General features: G+C 42.9%; 1 protein-coding gene across 8 annotated transcripts in view; it reads right to left on the bottom strand.

Annotated features, from left to right (window-relative positions):
- Positions 1-21,141, bottom strand: part of LOC135108368 (glutamate-gated chloride channel-like) — a 122,821-nt gene that overhangs the window by 24,663 nt on the left and 77,017 nt on the right. For all 8 annotated transcript variants that reach the window (XM_064019290.1, XM_064019289.1, XM_064019294.1 and 5 more), the window contains 4 exons: positions 14,362-14,471; positions 13,586-13,650; positions 9,607-9,676; positions 8,249-8,402 (listed from right to left, as the gene is read on the bottom strand). In XM_064019290.1, coding sequence (XP_063875360.1) covers positions 8,249-8,402; positions 9,607-9,676; positions 13,586-13,650; positions 14,362-14,471 — 399 coding nt within the window. The remainder of the gene's footprint in view (positions 1-8,248; positions 8,403-9,606; positions 9,677-13,585; positions 13,651-14,361; positions 14,472-21,141) is intronic.

The raw sequence follows: 21,141 nt of genomic DNA, 5'->3' as shown, positions 1-21,141 counted from the left end.
AGACTCACTGAACATTACCCGTTGTTGATACGGAAGAGAATAAAGGGTAGTATTTTATTACAGCCTAAGAGTCCTTGCCGTCTTTCCCTCTCAATATTACATAACTTTGTTGTTAATGTGAATATATGAAGTATTAAATTCTTTTCTCCCTTCCAGTTCTTCCGTTCACATTATAATAAAGTGAATACATAAAATTACCAAAACGGCTAATTACTTGATATGAAATACTATAACTGTCCACTCGTATGTAGTCATTGAGCACTCTGTCTCACCATGACAATAGCCAATGTAAGAACAAATAGTTAAATGAAGCTTTTATGCACATTCACTCACTCATGTCACTCATGAAGACTTCCCCTCACGAAAATTTTCACTCAAAAATTATTCTCTCTCGTATTGAATTTTCTAACCTAACCTAACCAAACCTAACCTAATCTAATATAAGCAAACACAATTTGACATGGATGAATTATTTTAGGGCAGGTCTTGTGGGAAGGACGTTTGAAGAGGAAGTCTACACAGAGAGAAACCTAAAGTGTACAGAGAGAGTCCCCCACTGCTTCGAGTCGTAGAATTTCTCATCTCACTCCTTTCTTTTCTCGTGTTTCGTCGCCTCCCAGTAAGTAGTAACGTGCCGACCATTACAGATGATTTTTTTTTTTTTTTTTTTTTTTTTTTTTTTTTTATGTAGGAAGGATACTGGCCAAGGGCAACAAAAATCTAATAAAAAAAATGCCCACTGAAATGCCAGTCCCTAAAAGGGTCAAAGCAGTGGTCAAAAATTGGTGGATAAGTGTCTTGAAACCTCCCTCTTGAAGGAATTCAAGTCATAGGAAGGTGGAAATACAGAAGCAGGCAAGGAGTTCCAGAGTTTACCAGAGAAAGGGATGAATGATTGAGAATACTGGTTAACTCTTGCGTTAGAGAGGTGGACAGAATAGGAGTGAGAGAAAGAAGAAAGTCTTGTGCAGCGAGGCCGCGGAAGGAGGGGAGGCATGCAGTTAGCAAGATCAGAAGAGCAGTTAGCATGAAAATAGCGGTAGAAGACAGCTAGAGATGCAACATTGCGGCGGTGAGAGAGAGGCTGAAGACAGTCAGTTAGAGGAGAGGAGTTGATGAGACGAAAAGCTTTTGATTCCACCCTGTCTAGAACAGCAGTATGAGTGGAACCCCCCCAGACATGTGAAGCATACTCCATACATGGACGGATAAGGCCCTTGTACAGAGTTAGCAGCTGCGGGGGTGAGAAAAACTGGCGGAGACGTCTCAGAACACCTAACTTCATGGAAGCTGTTTTAGCTAGAGATGAGATGTGAAGTTTCCAGTTCAGATTATAAGTAAAGGACAGACCGAGGATGTTCAGTGTAGAAGAGGGGGATAGTTGAGTGTCATTGAAGAAGAGGGGATAGTTGTCTGGAAGATTGTGTCGAGTTGATAGATGGAGGAATTGAGTTTTTGAGGCATTGAACAATACCAAGTTTGCTCTGCCCCAATCAGAAATTTTAGAAAGATCAGAAGTCAGGCGTTCTGTGGCTTCCCTGCGTGATATGTTTACCTCCTGAAGGGTTGGACGTCTATGAAAAGACGTGGAAAAGTGCAGGGTGGTATCATCAGCATAGGAGTGGATAGGACAAGAAGTTTGTTTTAGAAGATCATTAATGAATAATAAGAAGAGAGTGGGTGACAGGACAGAACCCTGAGGAACACCACTGTTAATAGATTTAGGAGAAGAACAGTGACCGTCTACCACAGCAGCAATAGAACGGTCAGAAAGGAAACTTGAGATGAAGTTACAGAGAGAAGGATAGAAACCGTAGGAGGGTAGTTTGGAAATCAAAGCTTTGTGCCAGACTCTATCAAAGGCTTTTGATATGTCCAAGGCAACAGCAAAAGTTTCACCAAAGTCTCTAAAAGAGGATGACCAAGACTCAGTAAGGAAAGCCAGAAGATCACCAGTCGAGCGGCCTTGACGGAACCCATACTGGCGATCAGATAGAAGGTTGTGAAGTGATAGATGTTTAAGAATCTTCCTGTTGAGGATAGATTCAAAAACTTTAGATAAGCAGGAAATTAAAGCAATAGGACGGTAGTTTGAGGGATTAGAGCGGTCACCCTTTTTAGGAACAGGTTGAATGTAGGCAAACTTCCAGCAAGAAGGAAAGGTAGATGTTGACAGACAGAGCTGAAAGAGTTTGACTAGGCAAGGTGCAAGCACGGAGGCACAGTTTCGGAGAACAATAGGAGGGACCCCATCAGGTCCATAAGCCTTCTGAGGGTTTAGGCCAGCGAGGGCATGGAAAACATCATTACGAAGAATTTTAATACGAGGCATGAAGTAGTCAGAGGGTGGAGGAGAGGGAGGAACAAGCCCAGAATCGTCCAAGGTAGAGTTTTTAGCAAAGGTTTGAGCAAAGAGTTCAGCTTTAGAAATAGATGTGATAGCAGTGGTGCCATCTGGTTGAAGTAGAGGAGGAAAAGAAGAAGAAGCAAAGTTATTGGAGATATTTTTGGCTAGATGCCAGAAATCACGAGGGGAGTTAGATCTTGAAAAGGTTTTGACATTTTCTGTTAATGAAGGAGTTTTTGGCTAGTTGGAGAACAGACTTGGCATGGTTCCGGGCAGAAATATAAAGTGCATGAGATTCTGGTGAAGGAAGGCTTAAGTACCTTTTGTGGGCCACCTCTCTATCATGTATAGCACGAGAACAAGCTGTGTTAAACCAAGGTTTAGAAGGTTTAGGACGAGAAAAGAGTGAGGAATGTACGCCTCCATGCCAGACACTATCACCTCTGTTATGCGCTCAGCACACAAAGACGGGTCTCTGACACGGAAGCAGTAGTCATTCCAAGGAAAATCAGCAAAATACCGCCTCAGGTCCCCCCAACTAGCAGAGGCAAAACGCCAGAGGCACCTTCGCTTAGGGGGATCCTGAGGAGGGATTGGAGTGATAGGACAAGATAAAGATATGAGATTGTGATCGGAGGAGCCCAACGGAGAAGAAAGGGTGACAGCATAAGCAGAAGGATTAGAGGTCAGGAAAAGGTCAAGAATGTTGGGCGTATCTCCAAGACGGTCAGGAATACGAGTAGGGTGTTGCACCAATTGCTCTAGGTCATGGAGGATAGCAAAGTTGTAGGCTAGTTCACCAGGATGGTCAGTGAAGGAGAGGAAAGCCAAAGCTGGTGGTGAACATTGAAGTCTCCAAGAATGGAGATCTCTGCAAAAAGGGAAGAGGGTCAGAATGTGCTCCACTTTGGAAGTTAAGTAGTCAAAGAATTTCTTATAGTCAGAGGAGTTAGGAGAGAGGTATACAGCACAGATAAATTTAGTATGAGAATGACTCTGTAGTCGTAGCCAGATGGTGGAAAACTCGGAAGATTCAAGAGCGTGGGCACGAGAGCAGGTTAAGTCATTGCGCACATAAACGCAGCATCCAGCTTTGGATCGAAAATGAGGATAGAGAAAGTAGGAGGGAACAGAAAAGGGGCTACTGTCAGTTGCCTCAGACACCTGAGTTTCAGTGAGGAAAAGAAGATGAGGTTTAGAAGAGGAGAGGTGGTGTTCTACAGATTGAAAATTAGATCTTAGACCGCGAATGTTGCAGAAGTTAATGAAGAAAAAGTAGAGGGGGTGTCAAGACACTTAGGGTCGTCGACGGAAAGGCAGTCCGACCTGGGGACATTTATGGTCCTCTCCCCAGATGGGGACTCCGAGGCTGGTGTAGGAGTCGCCATGATTTTAAAATTTTTGGAGTGAAGGGTGTGTGTGTTATTAGGTGCTTGTAGTTTTGTGTGGAGGAAGAGAGTTGTCTTTAGAGGGCAGGCTGTGACTACCCCCTTGTGTTGTGAGACACAAAGGGAAACGTTCAGTGAGGTCACAGCTGGGTTTAATGATAAGTTCACAGCACCCCCTGAACAGTGCTTTAGACCTCACTGGGAGTAATTATCGTTTCGGCAGGTGTCTACTGCCTCCTCCTCAGAATTGAAGGGATATGACTTCGGGGATTAAAACATTATAAAGGATCACATCACCTATGAAAAGATACGAATTCCAGTCAATCCTTCTCGACACCTTCAGAATTTTATAGCACCTGTGTATTGCTGCGGTGCGAGTAAGGCAGGGTGGAGGTGATCGTGGGGAAGGTATAGATCGTGGCCGTCGCCCCCCGCCAACACGCTGGAACAGGATTTTTCCACTGTCTATGACCTCTGGTGAACTGAACTTGTGTAATGAAGTGAATAGTTTCTGTTTTCACTCTTCTTAACTCCTTCATTTTGTCATTCTCCCTGTTCCTGTTTTTCTAATCTTCTTTTCTTGCATTTCGTTTCTATTTTTGCTCCTTCATTTCGTCTTTCTCTCCTTCTTGTTTCCGTAGGTAATAACAACTGTATATAACATCACGTGACGCTGACGAGGCTAGTTCAACCCTTCGTAAGTCTTGTTAAGTGAGCAACGCACAAGACTGAAATACGTCAGGTGTGCGTTAAGACATAAAAACCTCCACACCTCAGGGACTGTGAACCTTCAAATCGACCCTTTAAACTAATCCGTCACACAAACCTGCAGGTACTCAAAATTACATACCACGCTCCATACCTCCACCAGTCCTACGGGGAGTTGTGAGTTGGTTCAAAGGTAACTTACTCGCGTTTAAATCTAATTGTCGTCCTACCCAGCGCCACTGCTCAAAGACTGCCGCGTTCTTCCCTTAAGCTACTCCCGTGTGCCGCCTCTCCTCAAATGGAATTAAGGAAGCTGTAGGAAAGATTGAAGCAAGTTAGAGATCATCATTTAGTCTTATTATGAAGGCCTCGTGAGGGACTGGGGGGAGAGAGAGAGAGAGAGAGAGAGAGAGAGAGAGAGAGAGAGAGAGAGAGAGAGAGAGAGAGAGAGAGAGAGAGAGAGAGAGAGAGAGAGAGAGAGAGAGAGAGAGAGAGAGAGAGAGAGAGAGAGAAACTTAAGTGCGAACCAACAAGATCGACTCACTCATTCACTTGCTCCTCAAATATTTGTTCTATACGTGAAACCTGAAGAGAGAGAGAGAGAGAGAGAGAGAGAGAGAGAGAGAGAGAGAGAGAGAGAGAGAGAGAGAGAGAGAGAGAGAGAGAGAGAGAGAGAGAGAAATATCACTCGTTTTCTTTTAGTTTCATTTATTTATTTATTTTTTTTTTTTGCAAGTTACTGTTAGGATTATAAAGCATCTGCTCTCCCTCTCATCTCCACACATCTCCCGCTTTCATCTCCAATCCTTCTCATCTCAACACGTCTTTTATCTCCTCTCACTTCCTCATCTCTTCACATCCCGGCTCTTCTCCATTTTTTCTCTCACTCATCTCATTCTCCGTATATAACTCTCTCAATTTCTCTCACCTTCGCACATTCTTCTCTATTATCTCCACACACCTATCCCTTCCCTTCTCTCACCTCTATACACCCCATTCTATCTTCACACATTCCTCTCTCTCTCTCCCCCATCTTCACACGCATCCTTCCCTTCTCACATCATTATTCACCTCCAAACTTTCTCTTCCTCCCTCTCTCTCTTCATTCCCTGCATCTAAACACACATCCTTCCCTTCCCTCATCTCTGCACATCTCCACACACCTCCAAAATTCCTCCTACTCTCTTTCCCTTTCTCACTCGCTCTCTTCTTCACTTCTCCTCACTTCTCCTCGCACCTCCACGCCGTCCTTTACACAGACGTCAATAACTGCACACTTCAGTAGCTGCACACACAAAGAGGTATTCAACTGCTCCTTCTTTCAACCACCCTCGTTTTGTACACCTCACGTATTTACTCGAGTCGGAAAGAAAATACAGCTGACAAACTAATCTTCGAGGAAATATGGTCGAGATGAATTATGGGAGGTACTCGAACCCAGGAACGTGTGAATAGAAGGCAGGACACAAAGCCAGTGAGCAGGAGATGATTTGTAATGATCTTTTTTCTTTTTCTTTCTTTCTTTCTTTTTTTTTTCCGTGGGATTTTTGTTCATAGGAATATTGGTGGTGGTGGTGGTGGTACTAGTGTGTGTGTGTGTGTGTGTGTGTGTGTGTGTGTGTGTGTGTGTGTAACTGTTTACGACCCTTTTGTGGCGTCGTATGATCAGTTTTAAAAATACTGAAGTTTGCTGCGAAGATATAAACTTTTTTTTTTTTTTTTTGTATATGTACAGTATAGATTATCTTCATCTGTGGGTATTCATGATATTTTCGGTCATGTATAATTAGATTGGTAGTTGTTGGGGGTTTGCTTCGAAGTATCATAACTATTCTTGGACTACGAGTAACTGATGTGTAATTATGGCTACCAGTATAGAGCTATCTCCAATCGCAATTTATATATAACTCTGTACTCAGTTTGTAGTCAATAAACCTTAAACCTATGCATTTATTTATCTCTCTATCTATGTGTGTGTGTGTGTGTATGTGTTAACACCATACACAAATTAAGCCAAATTTTCCCTAATGATTTATGTTTATATTTTGTGGAATCTAAAAAAAAAAATAAAATGAATAAATAAATAAAACAACAATATGATAAAAAAAAACAAATGAATAATGAGGTTTCTCGTAACCATGAAAGTATAACTGCTGCTCTCCCTCATTTTCTTTTTTTATTTTTTCTTAATTAATTACTGAATTCTAATTTTGCTCCCGTTTCTTTTACACTACGTCTGTCTTTTTGTACCGTTTAATTAATCAGCCTGGCTAGCTTTTTTTTCTTTTTTTTTTCTTTTATTCTGTTCCGTGTGGTGTATATTTCTCTATTTACAAAGCTTTATCTCAAAGCAGTATTTTTTTTTCGTTACGTTCATTGTATTCTATTATATTCAACGTTATTTTATCTTGTGTGTGTGTGTGTGTGTGTGTGTGTGTGTGTGTGTGTGTGTGTGTGTGTGTGTGTGTGTGTGTGTGTGTGTGTGTGTGTGTGTGTGTATGAACGATAGTTTTGGTGACAATATTTGGTGACAATATGAGGTTACATTTAACGCTTGCAATCTCTCTCTCTCTCTCTCTCTCTCTCTCTCTCTCTCTCTCTCTCTCTCTCTCTCTCTCTCTCTCTCTCTCTCTCTCTCTCTCTCTCTCTCTCTCTCTCTCTCTCTCTCTCTCTCTCTCTGTGTGTGTGTGTGTGTGTTGGGAGGCATATGAAATTGTGTTGCGGTAAGACGTGGTTGATTAAGAGGAAGTGAAGGAGAAGGAGGAGGAGGAGGAGGAGGAGGAGGAGGAGGAGGAGGAGGAGGAGGAGGAGGAGGAGGAGGAGGAAATAAAGAGCTTGGTTGAGATCTCTTTACTTATCTCAGGGGAGTCGTAAGGTGTATTATCTCTCTCTCTCTCTCTCTCTCTCTCTCTCTCTCTCTCTCTCTCTCTCTCTCTCTCTCTCTCTCTCTTCCCCTAAAAGGCTTTTCTCTCTCTCTTTCTCTTTTATCTTCAATCCAGTACCCTCTCTTCCTTTCTCTCTGTTTCTCTCCTTCTTCCTCTTCCCTACCCTTAACCTTGCCCCGCTTCTCTTTTATCTTTTTATTCCCTCTCCTCCTTCACATACTAAAGACGCCCTCCATTTTCCACACCCTCTGTTCCACTTTCCTTGAATTCCTAAACTCCACAGTGCATCAGCGTTCTTCTCTTAACACACCACTTGACAAAATCCTCTTTCACAAACAGCTTAGTCCCCTCCACTTACATAAACTCCTCGTCTTTCATTACCAGACTGTGTGTAATTTCGTACCTTAAATGGCTTTTCTACATCTTAACCTTCCCTCCTTCCTTTGTTTGTATTTCTTTCTCTGTCTCTCTCCCTCCCTATCTCCTTTCTCCACTTCTTGTCTTTCCCAGTTCATCCTTCTCAAAATTTTTCCCCCTTTTTTTTTCTTTCCTGTCCTAAACCATCTCCCAACCTCAATAACTCCTTTTTCCACACTCCTTTTCCTTCCTATCTCCTCTTCCCACTGCTTGTGTTTCCCATCCCACACGTCTTTCTCAGCCCATCCTTCTCAACATTTTCCCTCGTTTTTTTTGCCTCTACTAAGCCATCCTCAATCTCATCCCCCTTCCCATCCCATCAAGTTGTTTCCCTGCCTCCCTCCTCTTCTCAATCTTTGTTTTCCCTGTCTCACGCTCTCCTCACCTTCCCTCACACCCTAAGAATCTCCTCCTCCCTTTCTGTTCTTCCCAGTCACAATTAGTACCCCATTCCTCGCCCTCTGCTTCCTTTCCTCACACTCCTCTCCCTCACTCACACTCACCGGATGCTGTAGAGAACGCCGCCGTCGGGGTAGATGCGAATGTACAGGTTGGGCAGAATGATGTTGTGGAAGTGTCCCTCCTTCTCGTTCTTGAAGAAGAGATCCGGCATCCACACCATGTCTGTCTCTGTTAGGGTCAGGTACTGGATGCGACCTGTTGGGGAAGAGAGAGAGAGAGAGAGAGAGAGAGAGAGAGAGAGACAGAGAGAGACAGAGAGTTAAAAATGAGGTGTTTTTCCAAGAATTTTACGCTGGTACTTCAAAACATTTTATTCTCTCTCGTCAGGATAATTTTCAAAAAGCCAGAAGGATAATTAGTCTGACTCTGAAGGTTGCTGTTGCCCCCCCCCCCCAATGATGACACAGAACCCTAATAAAGCTATCACTTGACTCATGAAAACGTCCACGCCACCAATAACTTCCACCACAGCCTGTTAAAAGTCCTGATTAGACGCTGACACACTTGAGAATATGGGAAATCATTCTTACGCAAACGACGTGAGTGAGGGATTTGGTGGAAGAGATGGAAGGAGGGACGAACGAGAGAAGAAAGGCTGAGGGCATAGAGAAGAGGTGGATGGAGGAGTGGAAGATGAAGGAAATAAAGAAGAAGAGAGAAGCAGAGGAAGATAGATGAAGGAGCAAAGGGAGTGATGGATAGAGAGAAGAAGGAGTTGGAGGAAGGAAGGTAAAAGAATGAGAGAGGTGAAGAACATAGAGAAGAGGTGGGTGGAGGAAGGGAAGAAAATGGAGAAGGAAGAGAGGAAAGGGAGATTAGCAAGTAAAATAAAAGGTGTAGAATATACAGAGGAGGCAGGTGGAGGGAAAAAAAGATGAAAGAGTAAAGGAAGGTGAAGGATACAGAAAAGATGGAGGAGAAAGAGAGATGAGGAAGAAAAAATATAGAAAAGAGAAAACAGAGAAAGGGAAGTGAGAGGGAACAGGAGAGGGCGTGGAGGAAGAGTGGGAAGAAAAGAAAGTAAAAAAGAAGAGGAAAGAAAATAAGAGGAGAGGAGGGGAGATGAAGGAGGATAGGAAAATGAACATAATAGAAGAGAGAAAAAAAATGAAGGAAAGGAGGCGAGAGAGAAAACGAAAGTGAAAAAAAATAGAGAGGGAGGAGAAGGGAAGTGAAGGAAGGGTGGAGAACGAGAAGATGAAAATAGAGAGAGAATGAAAGAGAAAAAGAGAAGAAGGGAAGCAGTGAAATGGATAAGAGAAAGCAGGAAAAGAGGAAGGCAAAGAATGTAGAGGAGAAGGAGGTAGAAGAATGGTGATGGAGGAAAGGAAGGTGAGGGACAGAGGAGGAGGAGGTAGGAGGCACGCAGAGGGGCAGCCTGGAGAGAGGAACTTCTTACCTTGCATATTGTCGAAGGTGAGTCTCTGGTCCGTCCACTGCTCTCTGAAGGTGATCTGAATGCTGTACTCCTGCGGGCAGAGAGAGAGAGAGAGAGGGAGAGGGAGAGAGAGAGAGAGAGAGAGAGAATTAGTAAGATATTTTGCGATACATTATATGACAGCACTAAAACATAACATGATACTCAAACAACAATTAATTACGATACATTTATGAAATATCCTTGTAAAAATCAGCATTTCTAACTAATTACGGTTTCGTAGTTATGTCAATGCAATGTGCGTATCTATGTGACGTAAACTTTGGGATAACTTTTTTTCTGAATAAACTCGACAAATTAATCACTCAGTCAAACTCGAGGTCATTAAATGTTCAACCATCACACTTCCGCTTCATTCCTCCTTTAAGTGTGTGTGTGTGTGTGTGTGTGTGTGTGTGTGTGTGTGTGTGTGTGTGTGTGTGTGTGTGTGTGTGTGTGTGTGTGTGTGTGTGTAATAATAATGATAATAATAGTGTGTTTTAAGCTCCAAGTTCCATCGTTTTTATTTATTTGCTTACTTTTCAACGCACAAAGGAGGAAGAATCAACACAAAAACATGTATATATCAAAAAAGAAGAAAAAAAAAAGGCCCGCATATTGTCACCAAAAAAAAAAAAAAAAAAAATGAATACTAATGAAGAGACATATCAGTTTTGGAGGTACCCTGAAACTCATCTTTTAACCAACACACCATCTCCAAGCTTCATAACTCAATACTAGGCAGTCTGGACTAAATTAAGTAATAAATATAGTGAATAAGTGGCTGGAGATTATTTTTTACCCACTAAAGTATGGAAAACACAATCCTAAACTTAATGAGGTTCTTTACTGATACACAGAACAATAGTAGCCTAATGTTTTGGTACTGAAAGGGTTAATTGAACAAGGTCATCGTTAAAGGAGGGGGAAATACAGACGCAGGCAGTGAGTTCCAAACGTCTACCTGTTTGTTATAATCTTTACAAAGCAACTTACATTATAATAACTGTAATTATCTTGATATACATTTTAATACAGTGGTATAAAGTACATCGGATCCAATAGTACGTTTGTGTGGTACTGGTGTGGGATAATAATGACAATGATGATAATAATGGTAATAATAATAATAATAATAATAATAATAATAATAATAATAATAATAATAATAATAATAATAATAATAATAATAATAATAATAATGAAAGAAGGAGGAGGAGGAGGAGGAGGAGGAGGAGGAAGAAGAGCAAGAACAAAAGAAAAAAGAAAGAATAGAAAAAAAAGACACGCAAAGAACAAAAATAAATAAATAAATAAATAAATAAATGAACAAATAAATAAACAAAAGATAACAACAAAGAAAAACTGAAACCATACCAAAAGAAAACAAGACCGAAAAAAAAAGACAAGAGACGAACGAACGAACTTACAGACGAAAGAAGAAAACAAGGCTAAGATTCTACTAATACCCTTGTCTCTTTCTCCCCCTCTCTCTCTCTCTCTCTCTCTCTCTCTCTCTCTCTCTCTCTCACACCAGTACGCTAATACCCGAGTCACAGCAACATCGAGGCCGCGAAGCAATAAACCCAGCGACACACACACACACACACACACACACACACACACACACACGAGTCTCAGCCCCGCCTTAACAGAGTCCCGCTCAACTTCCGCGGCTTGGAACTTAAAATGGAGATAACACGCCAAGCCTTCTTTTCCTCCCGCGACGACTTAATTCCTTAGACTGACGAAAGAGAGAGAGAGAGAGAGAGAGAGAGAGAGAGAGAGAGAGAGAGAGAGAGAGAGAGAGAGAGAGAGAGAGAGAGAGAGAGAATTAGCTTCTAAGCTTAACTCAACAGGTCTGGTCTCTCTCTCTCTCTCTCTCTCTCTCTCTCTCTCTCTCTCTCTCTCTCTCTCTCTCTCTCTCCTTTTCGCATTAATTAAGAAAGAGCTGAGAGAGAGAGAGAGAGAGAGAGAGAGAGAGAGAGAGAGAGAGAGAGAGAGAGAGAGAGAGAGAGAGAGAGAGAAGAAAATAACAGACTAAGCTTTACTCCTCACCAACTCTCTCTCTCTCTCTCTCTCTCTCTCTCTCTCTCTCTCTCTAATACCCGCCGTTCCTTGCCATGATGAAAAAAAGTGACGTTTACCGCTCCCTTGAGGTTTAATACTGTCTTCAATTTTCAGCTCATTTTTCATATTAACTCTTTATAACGTGTAATCTTTTAAAGACTGCAGTAGTAGTAGTAGTAGTAGCAGTAGTAGTAGTAGTAGTAGTAGTAGTAGTAGTAGTAGTAGTAGTAGTAGTAGTAGTAGTAGTAGTAGTAGTAGTAGTAGTAGTAGAGGGAACAGCATTCTATAACAGCAGTCAATATGAGACGAGAGAAAAAAATATGCACTGGATATATCGAAGTCTTCCTTACGAATGTAGCGTTTTCTCACATACAAAAGGAGGAGGAGGAGGAGGAGGAGGAGGAGGAGGAGGAGGAGGAGGAGGAGGAGGAGGAGGAGGAGGAGGAGGAGGAGGAGGAGGAGGAGCAAGAGCAGGAGGAGCCGAAGCCGAAGCCGGAGCACGAGCAGGAGGAGGAGGAGGAGGAGGAGGAGCAAAAAGAAGATTAATTCAGGTAATCTCCCAGCGAAGATTTTGTTATGTTATGAGGTTTTTTGGTGCTTGTCACTTTACTCGGAATGGCTTATGGATTTGCAATATTGTCTGGAGAGAGAGAGAGAGAGAGAGAGAGAGAGAGAGAGAGAGAGAGAGAGAGAGAGAGAGAGAGAGAGAGAGAGAGAGAGAGAGAGAGAGAGAGAGAGAGAGAGAGAGAACAAAGGTTGAGTGGTACGTGAGAACCCTAGACAGTCTTACTTCCTGGTGTATCTTCTTTATTATTATTATTATTATCATTATTATTATTGTTATTATTATTATTATTATTATTATTGTTGTTGTTATTCTCTAGACCGCAATATTTTCTCTTGTTCATCCTCTTCTTTCTTTCTTTTTTTCTTTTACGCTGCTTTTGTCTCTCCCTTCTCTTGTCATGTTATTCTCTCTCTCTCTCTCTCTCTCTCTCTCTCTCTCTCTCTCTCTCTCTCTCTCTCTCTCTCTCTCTCTCTCTCTCTCTCTGTCTGTCTGTTTCATCCATTCTCCAAACATCTAAACCTCTCCTTTCTTTTTTCCCCTTTCTTTTCTCTTCTCTTCATCCCTTTCTTCCACCACAGTTCGTCCTCCTCTGTGTTCCACCTTTTTCTTCCTCTCCCCCTCCTCCTCCTCACTTTTTTACTCCTCCCCTTCTTCTCTCCTTCCGAATCATTTACTCTTCGTTCTCACATTACTGCTCCTCCATCATCTACTTTTTCTCTCTCGCCCTTTCCAAACCCACTGTCTTCTCTCTTTCCTTCCGCCCCCTTTATCTTCCTCCTCCTCTTCTTTTGCTATTCCTCAGTCTTTTTTCTTCTTCTACTTTTTTGGCTCATTCCCTTTTGTTATAATTCACTTTTCTTCTTCTTTTCATTTTGTTATTTATCCATTTTTCCTTTTTTTTTTTTTTTGAGTCATAAAGAGGAAAGAGCATAAGAGCATAAGGAAATAAGGGGTGTTGCGAGAAGCCAATAGGCCTACACTGTCCGTCCCTGTACGAATATAGCTGCTTTTTTTCTCACCTATCATTCTCTTCCACTAATTTATCTAATCTTCATAAGGAAAAAAAAAGCATAAGAAAATATAGAAGATAATAAGAAAATAACAGAACCAATAACGAAATAAGGGAAGCTAAAATAAGAAAATAAGGAAAGCATGAGAAAAAAATGAAAACCTTCTCTTCTCTTCCTTTCCTCCACTTTCTCATGTTCAATCGACGCTTCACTTTCACTTGTCTCTTTTTCCTTCCCCGTGTCATCCCGCCCTCCCCGTACCCTCCCATGGCCTCCCGTCCGTCCGTCCGTCTCTTCCCGCCCCGCCACTCACCATCTTCACGTCAGAGATGGTCTGCACGTTCCTGATCATGATGTTGATGTGCACCACGGCGGGACCTGCGGGAGAAGAGCGTCAGTAGAAGTATTCACAGAACCAGATGTACTGTAAGAGTTGATGCAGTCCACGTGGCGAACCCTTTAGATGCTAGTAAAGATTTTGTACAATTGTAGTGTAGCGAGGTGTTAGATGCCCCTTTCTTTCTTTCTTGTGGGTGCTAGTAAGTGTCTTGTACCGTGATATTGGTGTGAAAGTTGAATGTTCTTTAAATCCCCTCCTTTATTTTTACCCTCTAGATTAGTAAGATTTTTCAACAGTGATTCTAATGCTATGAAAGTTGAATGTTCTTTAAATTCCCTTTTTTTATATATTCTACGTGCTATTAAGGCCCATTGACAGTGATATTGGAGATGCGAGTGCTTAGACATCGCAGTGAACGTTGAATATCCCTTTAATCCTCGTTTTTTTTCCATATAGGTGTTACTAAGGCCCTTGTACATTGCTATTAGTGATGCAGTGAAAGCAGAATATCCATTTTACCCCCTTTTTCTCCCCTATAGGTTTACTAAGACACTTTTTCACACCGATTCAATTATGCAGTGAAAGCTCTGATTCTAGTGATGCAGTGAAGGTAAATACCCTTTTCTAGACTCCTCCTTTCCTCTATAGTTGTTACTAAGTCCCTTCTACAGTGATTTTAGCTCTTGGATGTCATAGGAAGAGTTGCAGTGGCAGAAAACGACCTAGACAGAAAGCAACAGTTCTCTCACCTGTGTCGTTGGCTCCAGCAGGTCGAATCCTCTTGTCGTAATTTCCTGGTCCAATGATTTCGTCGATGATCTGCTTTTCCCGCTCCCTGAAGTTGGCGCTGACGGGGCCGCTGCGTGTGTGGTGGGCGGAGAGAGAGGGAGAGAAAGAGAGAAGGCGCAGGTGAGTCAGGTGGGTTAATTAAGGTGTGGAGCGGCGGGAGTAGTGATTAATTAACATGACCAGGTGAGTATTGTGAGGTGAGGTGAGTTCGTGTATGAGGTGAACATGTGCGTGAGTCTCAGTCTCTCTCTCTCTCTCTCTCTCTCTCTCTCTCTCTCTCTCTCTCTCTCTCTCTCTCTCTCTCTCTCTCTCTCTGAGGTGAGTCAAGGTGAATGAAGTAAGCAAGATATATAGACGTATACATGTAAAGTGAATATTCTCTCTCTCTCTCTCTCTCTCTCTCTCTCTCTCTCTCTCTCTCTCTCTCTCTCTCTCTCTCTCTCTCTCTCTCTCTCTCATGTTTGCTCATATATATATTCATGATCTCTTTGCCTATTACATTTTTTTTTCTATCCGACGAAGGAGGATGAAGGAGATTGGAGTTCAAGGAAGGGTGAGTGAAGAGAGAGGAACAGAAAAATAGAAGAGGAAAAGTGAGAAGCAAGATGCAGGCTGAAGTAAAAGGAGAAATGAGAGAGAGAGAGAGAGAGAGAGAGAGAGAGAGAGAGAGAGAGAGAGAGAGAGAGAGAGAGAGAGAGAGAGAGAGAGAGAGAGAGAGAGAGAGAGAGAGAGAGAGAGAGAAAGAGAGAGAGAGAGAGGCTGAAGAGAAAAAATAAAAAATAAAAAGCAGGTGAAGAAGCGGGGAGGCTTAGAACGGCACAATGGGAAGCACGAAACGAGGAGGAAGAGGAGGAGGAGGAGGAGGAGGAGGAGGAGGAGAACAAGGGAACACAGGAACACAAGAGAATCAAGGCACCTCGGAAACTAAATTGGCTTCTGCATTTTTCGGAATTATTAACTTTTCAAGAGCGGCCTACAGTGGGCTCTCTCTCTCTCTCTCTCTCTCTCTCTCTCTCTCTCTCTCTCTCTCTCTCTGTGTGTGTGTGTGTGTGTGTGTGTGTGTGTGTGTGTGTGTGTGTGTGTGTGTGTGTGTGTGTGTGTGTGTGCTTTCCAAAATAAGTAACACATGAACAAGAATTACTAGACTACCAATGAACCACAAAGTTACATATAAATTCTACACCTCACACTAACATCTATTTCTCACACCAAGTTAAGAAAAGGCTAGAAAAGTGAATAAGCTCCTCTTCACACACCAACACTCTCAGGCACAGCTAGAAGAAAGAAGGCAATCACCACAAACGTCTTTTTTTTTTTTTTTTTTTTTTTGGTGTTTTCTCCTTTTAACAGATATGAACGCCTCTACAGTATAAAATGCTTATTAGTACCAAGCTGGGAGGTAGAGTCCATGCATCCGGTGTCTTGCAGCTTCCCTTACTTTCTTGCATTATTGCCGGGTAGTGCATAAGAGTGTGTGGTGCTTGGTCTGTTCCTTCCCCACATGTGAAACTGCCGACCTGGTATATTGGCTTGTATTCAGAAACTCTTTGCTCTCTCACCACGACCATCTCCAAGACCACAGAGACGATTAGCCGTGTTCTCAAAACTGTTTCTTCTGTTAAAAACGTAGAAATCTTGTCAATCTATCACTAAAACCATAAAAAAACACTTAAAAACCCGTGTATCTTCTACTAGAACCTTTGGAAAGAAGTGGAGGTGCGGCCAGAGTGTTTCAAATTTCGGTTCATGGATAGATGGATGGTCTTGTCTTGAATGGAATTAAGGGTTTCAGCTGATTCGTTCTCGTCCACCAATTGCCTGCTTCCCGTTATAACCTGCTCTTTGGACTTCTGACTACATTTTGGGGACTGGTACCTTTAGTAGGCCTTTTTTTTACCCATTTTGTTGTCCCTCTTACATAAAAACTAACTAACTAACAAGCTGCCTAGTGGAGGTTACAGGTTTCTGAAGGCGCGGCGGCTATATTCGCCTGAAACACTACTCGTCGACTGATGGATACACGTGACATGCAAGCTAGTAACACATCACAAGCAATGGTAAGCCAGTGTTTCGAGCAGTGTTTCGCGTAAAGACATGGACAAGCCGGAAACAGCGTCGCAGCAGCTCGTACCTCAGCCACACCAGCACCAGCAACATGAATACAGCCGAGTCTCGAGCATGACCCAGACACAGCTGCTCGGAATATCTATGTGATCAGGTTCCAGGTATTGTCAGAAACGTTAGCAACACGTTTCCAACAAGATGTGGCTGCACCTTTAGCTGTTTTGGGTATACTAGTTCATACAGGGACTGCCACGTGTAATCCGGGTCGCTTCTTCCAGCTTTCCTTATTTCTTATGTTCTTATATACTATGTCATCTTTTTATAAGCCGCAAGTTTACCTGTCTGAAATATACTAGTTGTTACTATCTCATCTTCTTACTGGCCACAAGTTAAGCTGTCTAGAATGCAAAGAGAATATAAGCCAACATTTCAATAACTACCTCGTATATAGTTACGAGGAAACATCGCCCTCTCATCACCAGTATGGAAAATACAAGAGCATTTAGCTGCCTGGAATTACGGAAGAAAATTATAATTATCATATCACCTTTCCTTGCGTTACCTACAGCACGGTGAAGAGAGGAGGTACAGTACACATCCGTCTTTCAGAACCCAACCTGCTGGAACTCAATTATTTCTAAAGGCTGAGCGATGAGTGACTAAATTGGACTACGTAAGATCCGGGATGCGTTGTGCTTTGGAAAAATTTCTCGATGGATGGCTACTTTAATTAATATACTGTTTTTAATATTTTAAGCGGACTAGGAGGTTGGAGAGGGCGACTAGGAAAGAATGAAGCAACGATGAAGAGGAAGATGAAAAAGACGAGGAAGAAGAAAACAAGAACGAGGAAAACGAGGGGAACGAAAAGGAAGAGGACAAGGAAGAGGAGGAAATGGGCGAGATGAAAAGAACGAAGGAAAAATACGAGATGGAGGAGGAGGTGAAGAAAAGAAAGAAGACTAAGAAGAGCAAAACGAAGAGGAGGAGGAGGAGAATACGAAAGATAACGAAAATGAGAAAGAAGAGGACAACTAGAGAACAAGGAAGAGAACGAGGAGGTGGAAGATGAGAAGCATATCACACACACACACACACACACACACACACACACGAGTGGTGCCCGAGGTAGTGGCAATTACGCACCGGAAGGCTGGTCATTCATACTAATTAGAGAGGAAGGTAAAGGTTGCTGGTCTGCTGGCTCACTGGTTCGCCTCTTTCTGGCTACGAGTTAAGTGGTTCAGACAGGGTTCGAATCTCTCTCTCTCTCTCTCTCTCTCTCTCTCTCTCTCTCTCTCTGTTTTCTAGTTCAGCGAGCAGAGAATATACAAAACTATGAAATGAATATTAAAGTCAATTTTTTTCTTTTTTTCTTTAGAGAGAGAGAGAGAGAGAGAGAGAGAGAGAGAGAGAGAGAGAGAGAGAGAGAGAGAGAGAGAGAGAGAGAGAGAGAGAGAGAATGGAGTCAGGGAAGACAGAATAATACATGTTGAATCAGAAGGGAAAGACGAATAAACGATGTAAAGACAGAGGGGAGGAAGACTAAGAAGAGGAGGAGGAGGAGGAGGAGGAGGAGGAGGAGGAGGAGGAGGAGGAGGAGGAGGAGGAGGAGGGTCTCTCTTGTTCTTTTTTGATGTGAAAGACATTACCATTTCATAAATACACACAAACACAAACACACACACACACACACACACACACACACACACACACACACACACACACACACACACGTCATTCATACACTTACAAATTTTTCTTTTCAATACGCAAGACAAAAAAAAAAACAAAAAAAAACTCGAGATTAAAAACAAATTCAGTAAAAGAGAGAGAAACACACACACACACACACACACACACACACACACACACACACACACACACACACACCCCAATTCTCTTTCTTCTCGTATTCCTTTACCAAAACAGCTGAATAAAAAATAAACAACACCAAGTAGCCAAACACTCACACAAGCACCAACACGTCTATTTATGCTCGGTTAACCTTTACACTCCCTTCACAATCCTACGTCCCCCCACCCCAGACACGCCACACTACTGCCTCCAGCCTCGCCTCGGCCACGCCCTCGCTCCCTCACTCCTACATCACCAATACCCGCCCGCCTTTCCCCCCGTGGCTGTGGCGTCCCCCTGGGTGGATGGTCTGTGATCCTAGTGGGGCTGTAGGATTTACGTTGGAGGCGTTTTCTGTTTATATTTTGATGTTTGTGTTGGAGAGAGAGAGAGAGAGAGAGAGAGAGAGAGAGAGAGAGAGAGAGAGAGAGAGAGAGAGAGAGAGAGAGAGAGAGAGAGAGAGAGAGAGAGAGAGAGAGAGAATTGGCAAGCAGAAATACACTGGTTCATTTCCATAGAAGGGAGTGAGAAATAACTTTTGCAATTTTCTTCTTCTGTTTATGTTTTGTGGTTTATTGTGTGTGTGTGTGTGTGTGTGTGTGTGTGTGTGTGTGTGTGTGTGTGTGTGTGTGTGTGTGTGTGTGTGTGTGTGTGTGTGTGTGTGTAAAGCAAATATTTCTCTACCAATGTATTTCTACGTATTCATATGATTCTGTTTCTGCATACGCAAGTGAATTAATCTCTCTCTCTCTCTCTCTCTCTCTCTCTCTCTCTCTCTCTCTCTCTCTCTCTCTCTCTCTCTCTCAGCATCAACTCTTCACTCACGCCCATCAGGCATTGCTGGGTTCTGGCCGTGAGTCAAGGTTACTTCCTATCGATTTCAGCTCAGCGTTTGAATGATTAAATCGTGAAGCTTTGTTATTCAAGGCTCTGCTCGCCGCGTCTGTCTGGGCTTGGCTGGGGGCGCGAGTGATGGATGGCTCCAGTTTTTCCTTTTCTCTCAGCTGTCAAACGGAAGGAGATGGATGGCTGGTGTACTGCTTGCTTGCGTTTTCTGTTGTGTGTGTGTGTGTGTGTATGTGTGTGCGTGTGGTGTCGCCTTCTCGTCAACATGGCTAGTGCTTCGTAATGCTGTTTTTCGGGGATTGATGGTTTTGTACTTGGTGTTGCTTCTTACTTTTATTAATATCTGTGGTATCGGAGCGCTATGTAAAGTGATCGCTTAAGCTAATTGTCTATTTCATTCATACATGTTTCGTATGGCTGAGTTTGGCCAAAATATATGAAATCTATATCAATATGGGTCTATTTAAGTGACTCTCTCAAAAAAGTTTATAGAAAATGGGATTAAATCGGTTTTCCACTATTGGTTCAGGATGTCTTGATATTCTTCTTTTAAAATAATCAAATGAAGATGAAAAAATAGATCTAAGAATATAGAATACAGCTGTCTCTAGATTACTTCAGGTCTCGTTGGTTTAGTTAGAGGAATATATATTTGATGATACGTCTTTGCCAAGGAGAAATTGTTAATATACGCGTGTTGCTTCCAATGAAGATTAAGTTATTAGCGAAATGAGACGGTTTACATTTCACACATGCATGACAACGGTTTCATAAGGCTTTGTGTTCTTAAAGTGAAAATGAGTAAGTAATGTATTCTTTACTAGTATCCATTAAATTGTCAGTTTTTGTCAAATAAATATTTCTTCTTTCCATTCAACCCTGTCACTGATAGGTAATCTTTTTTTTTTCACTATCACCCACAACTTTTTTGTCTCCAGTATTAGTGTCTTAAATAATGCTGTAGCTTCGAAAACAATAAATTCAACCTCATTTATTTAGACAATTATTTTATACCATGTTCGACTCTTGACCAGCAGGGGCACAGGAAACGCAGGTAACAGTGCAGGTGTTTATTCACAGAAGGTGTGAACAGAAGGCTGGAGGTAGGTGATCTCCCGGCGCCAGGCCGCGCACTTCCACTTAACACTTATGACTGAAGCCTAGCTCGTTCACTCATACACGTATTCATGCCTCACACAAGTCTCGCTCATTCACTCGTTCACACAACTAGCTAACAACCACACACCTCCCCCGAGACATAAGGAAGATTCCTTATCTTTGTTATGGCTACCGTAACACATGAAACAAAGTTACAATGATTGAAGTACAGAAAACACGGTACATATACACAAAACAAACACAGCGTACAATGAACACGTACGACTAATCGTAGGTGCTACGGTGCCACCGCACCTGCAGTCGTCTCGGCTCCCTACGCTGTCGGCTGCTTCGACGCTCTGGTTGCTCTCGGCCACGGTGTACCCCGTTACCCTGATGCTCCGGGCTGCCGGGATGGTGGTGTTCCTCGTGACCCTGATGCTGAAGCGCTGCACCGCCATGAGCGGTGTGCTGCTCGACAGGAAGGAAGGAGCAAGAGGTCTGTGTGGGCGTAGGTGTCTTCTATTACGCCACATCACGCGACCGCTGCCCATCTTGATGAGGTAGTCTCTCCTTCGCCCAACAGCCACGATGACACCCAGGCGATCCCAGAGGCCTGTCGTGTGATCTTGAACGTCGACGTGGCCACCGAGGTGCAGGAGAGGAAGAGTACGGGCGGACGCGTCGTGGCGAAGTTTCGCTTTCTTCCTCAGTCGCTCTGCCTTGGCGTCGCACTCATCAGCAGCGCGCTGCCACTGCTGAGCGTATGAGCGATGATGAGCCGGGACACAGGACCTCATAGGATGACCGAAGAGGACTTGTGCTGGTGATCGCCCTTCCGCCCTCGGAGTGTTGCGCAGTTCCAGCAACCCGCG

Source organism: Scylla paramamosain, chromosome 17, assembly GCF_035594125.1.
Source record: "Scylla paramamosain isolate STU-SP2022 chromosome 17, ASM3559412v1, whole genome shotgun sequence".
In the NCBI taxonomy this organism is placed as follows: domain Eukaryota; kingdom Metazoa; phylum Arthropoda; class Malacostraca; order Decapoda; family Portunidae; genus Scylla; species Scylla paramamosain.
Note: the sequence above shows the minus strand (reverse complement) of the source record. Positions and strands in the feature narration are given on the sequence as shown.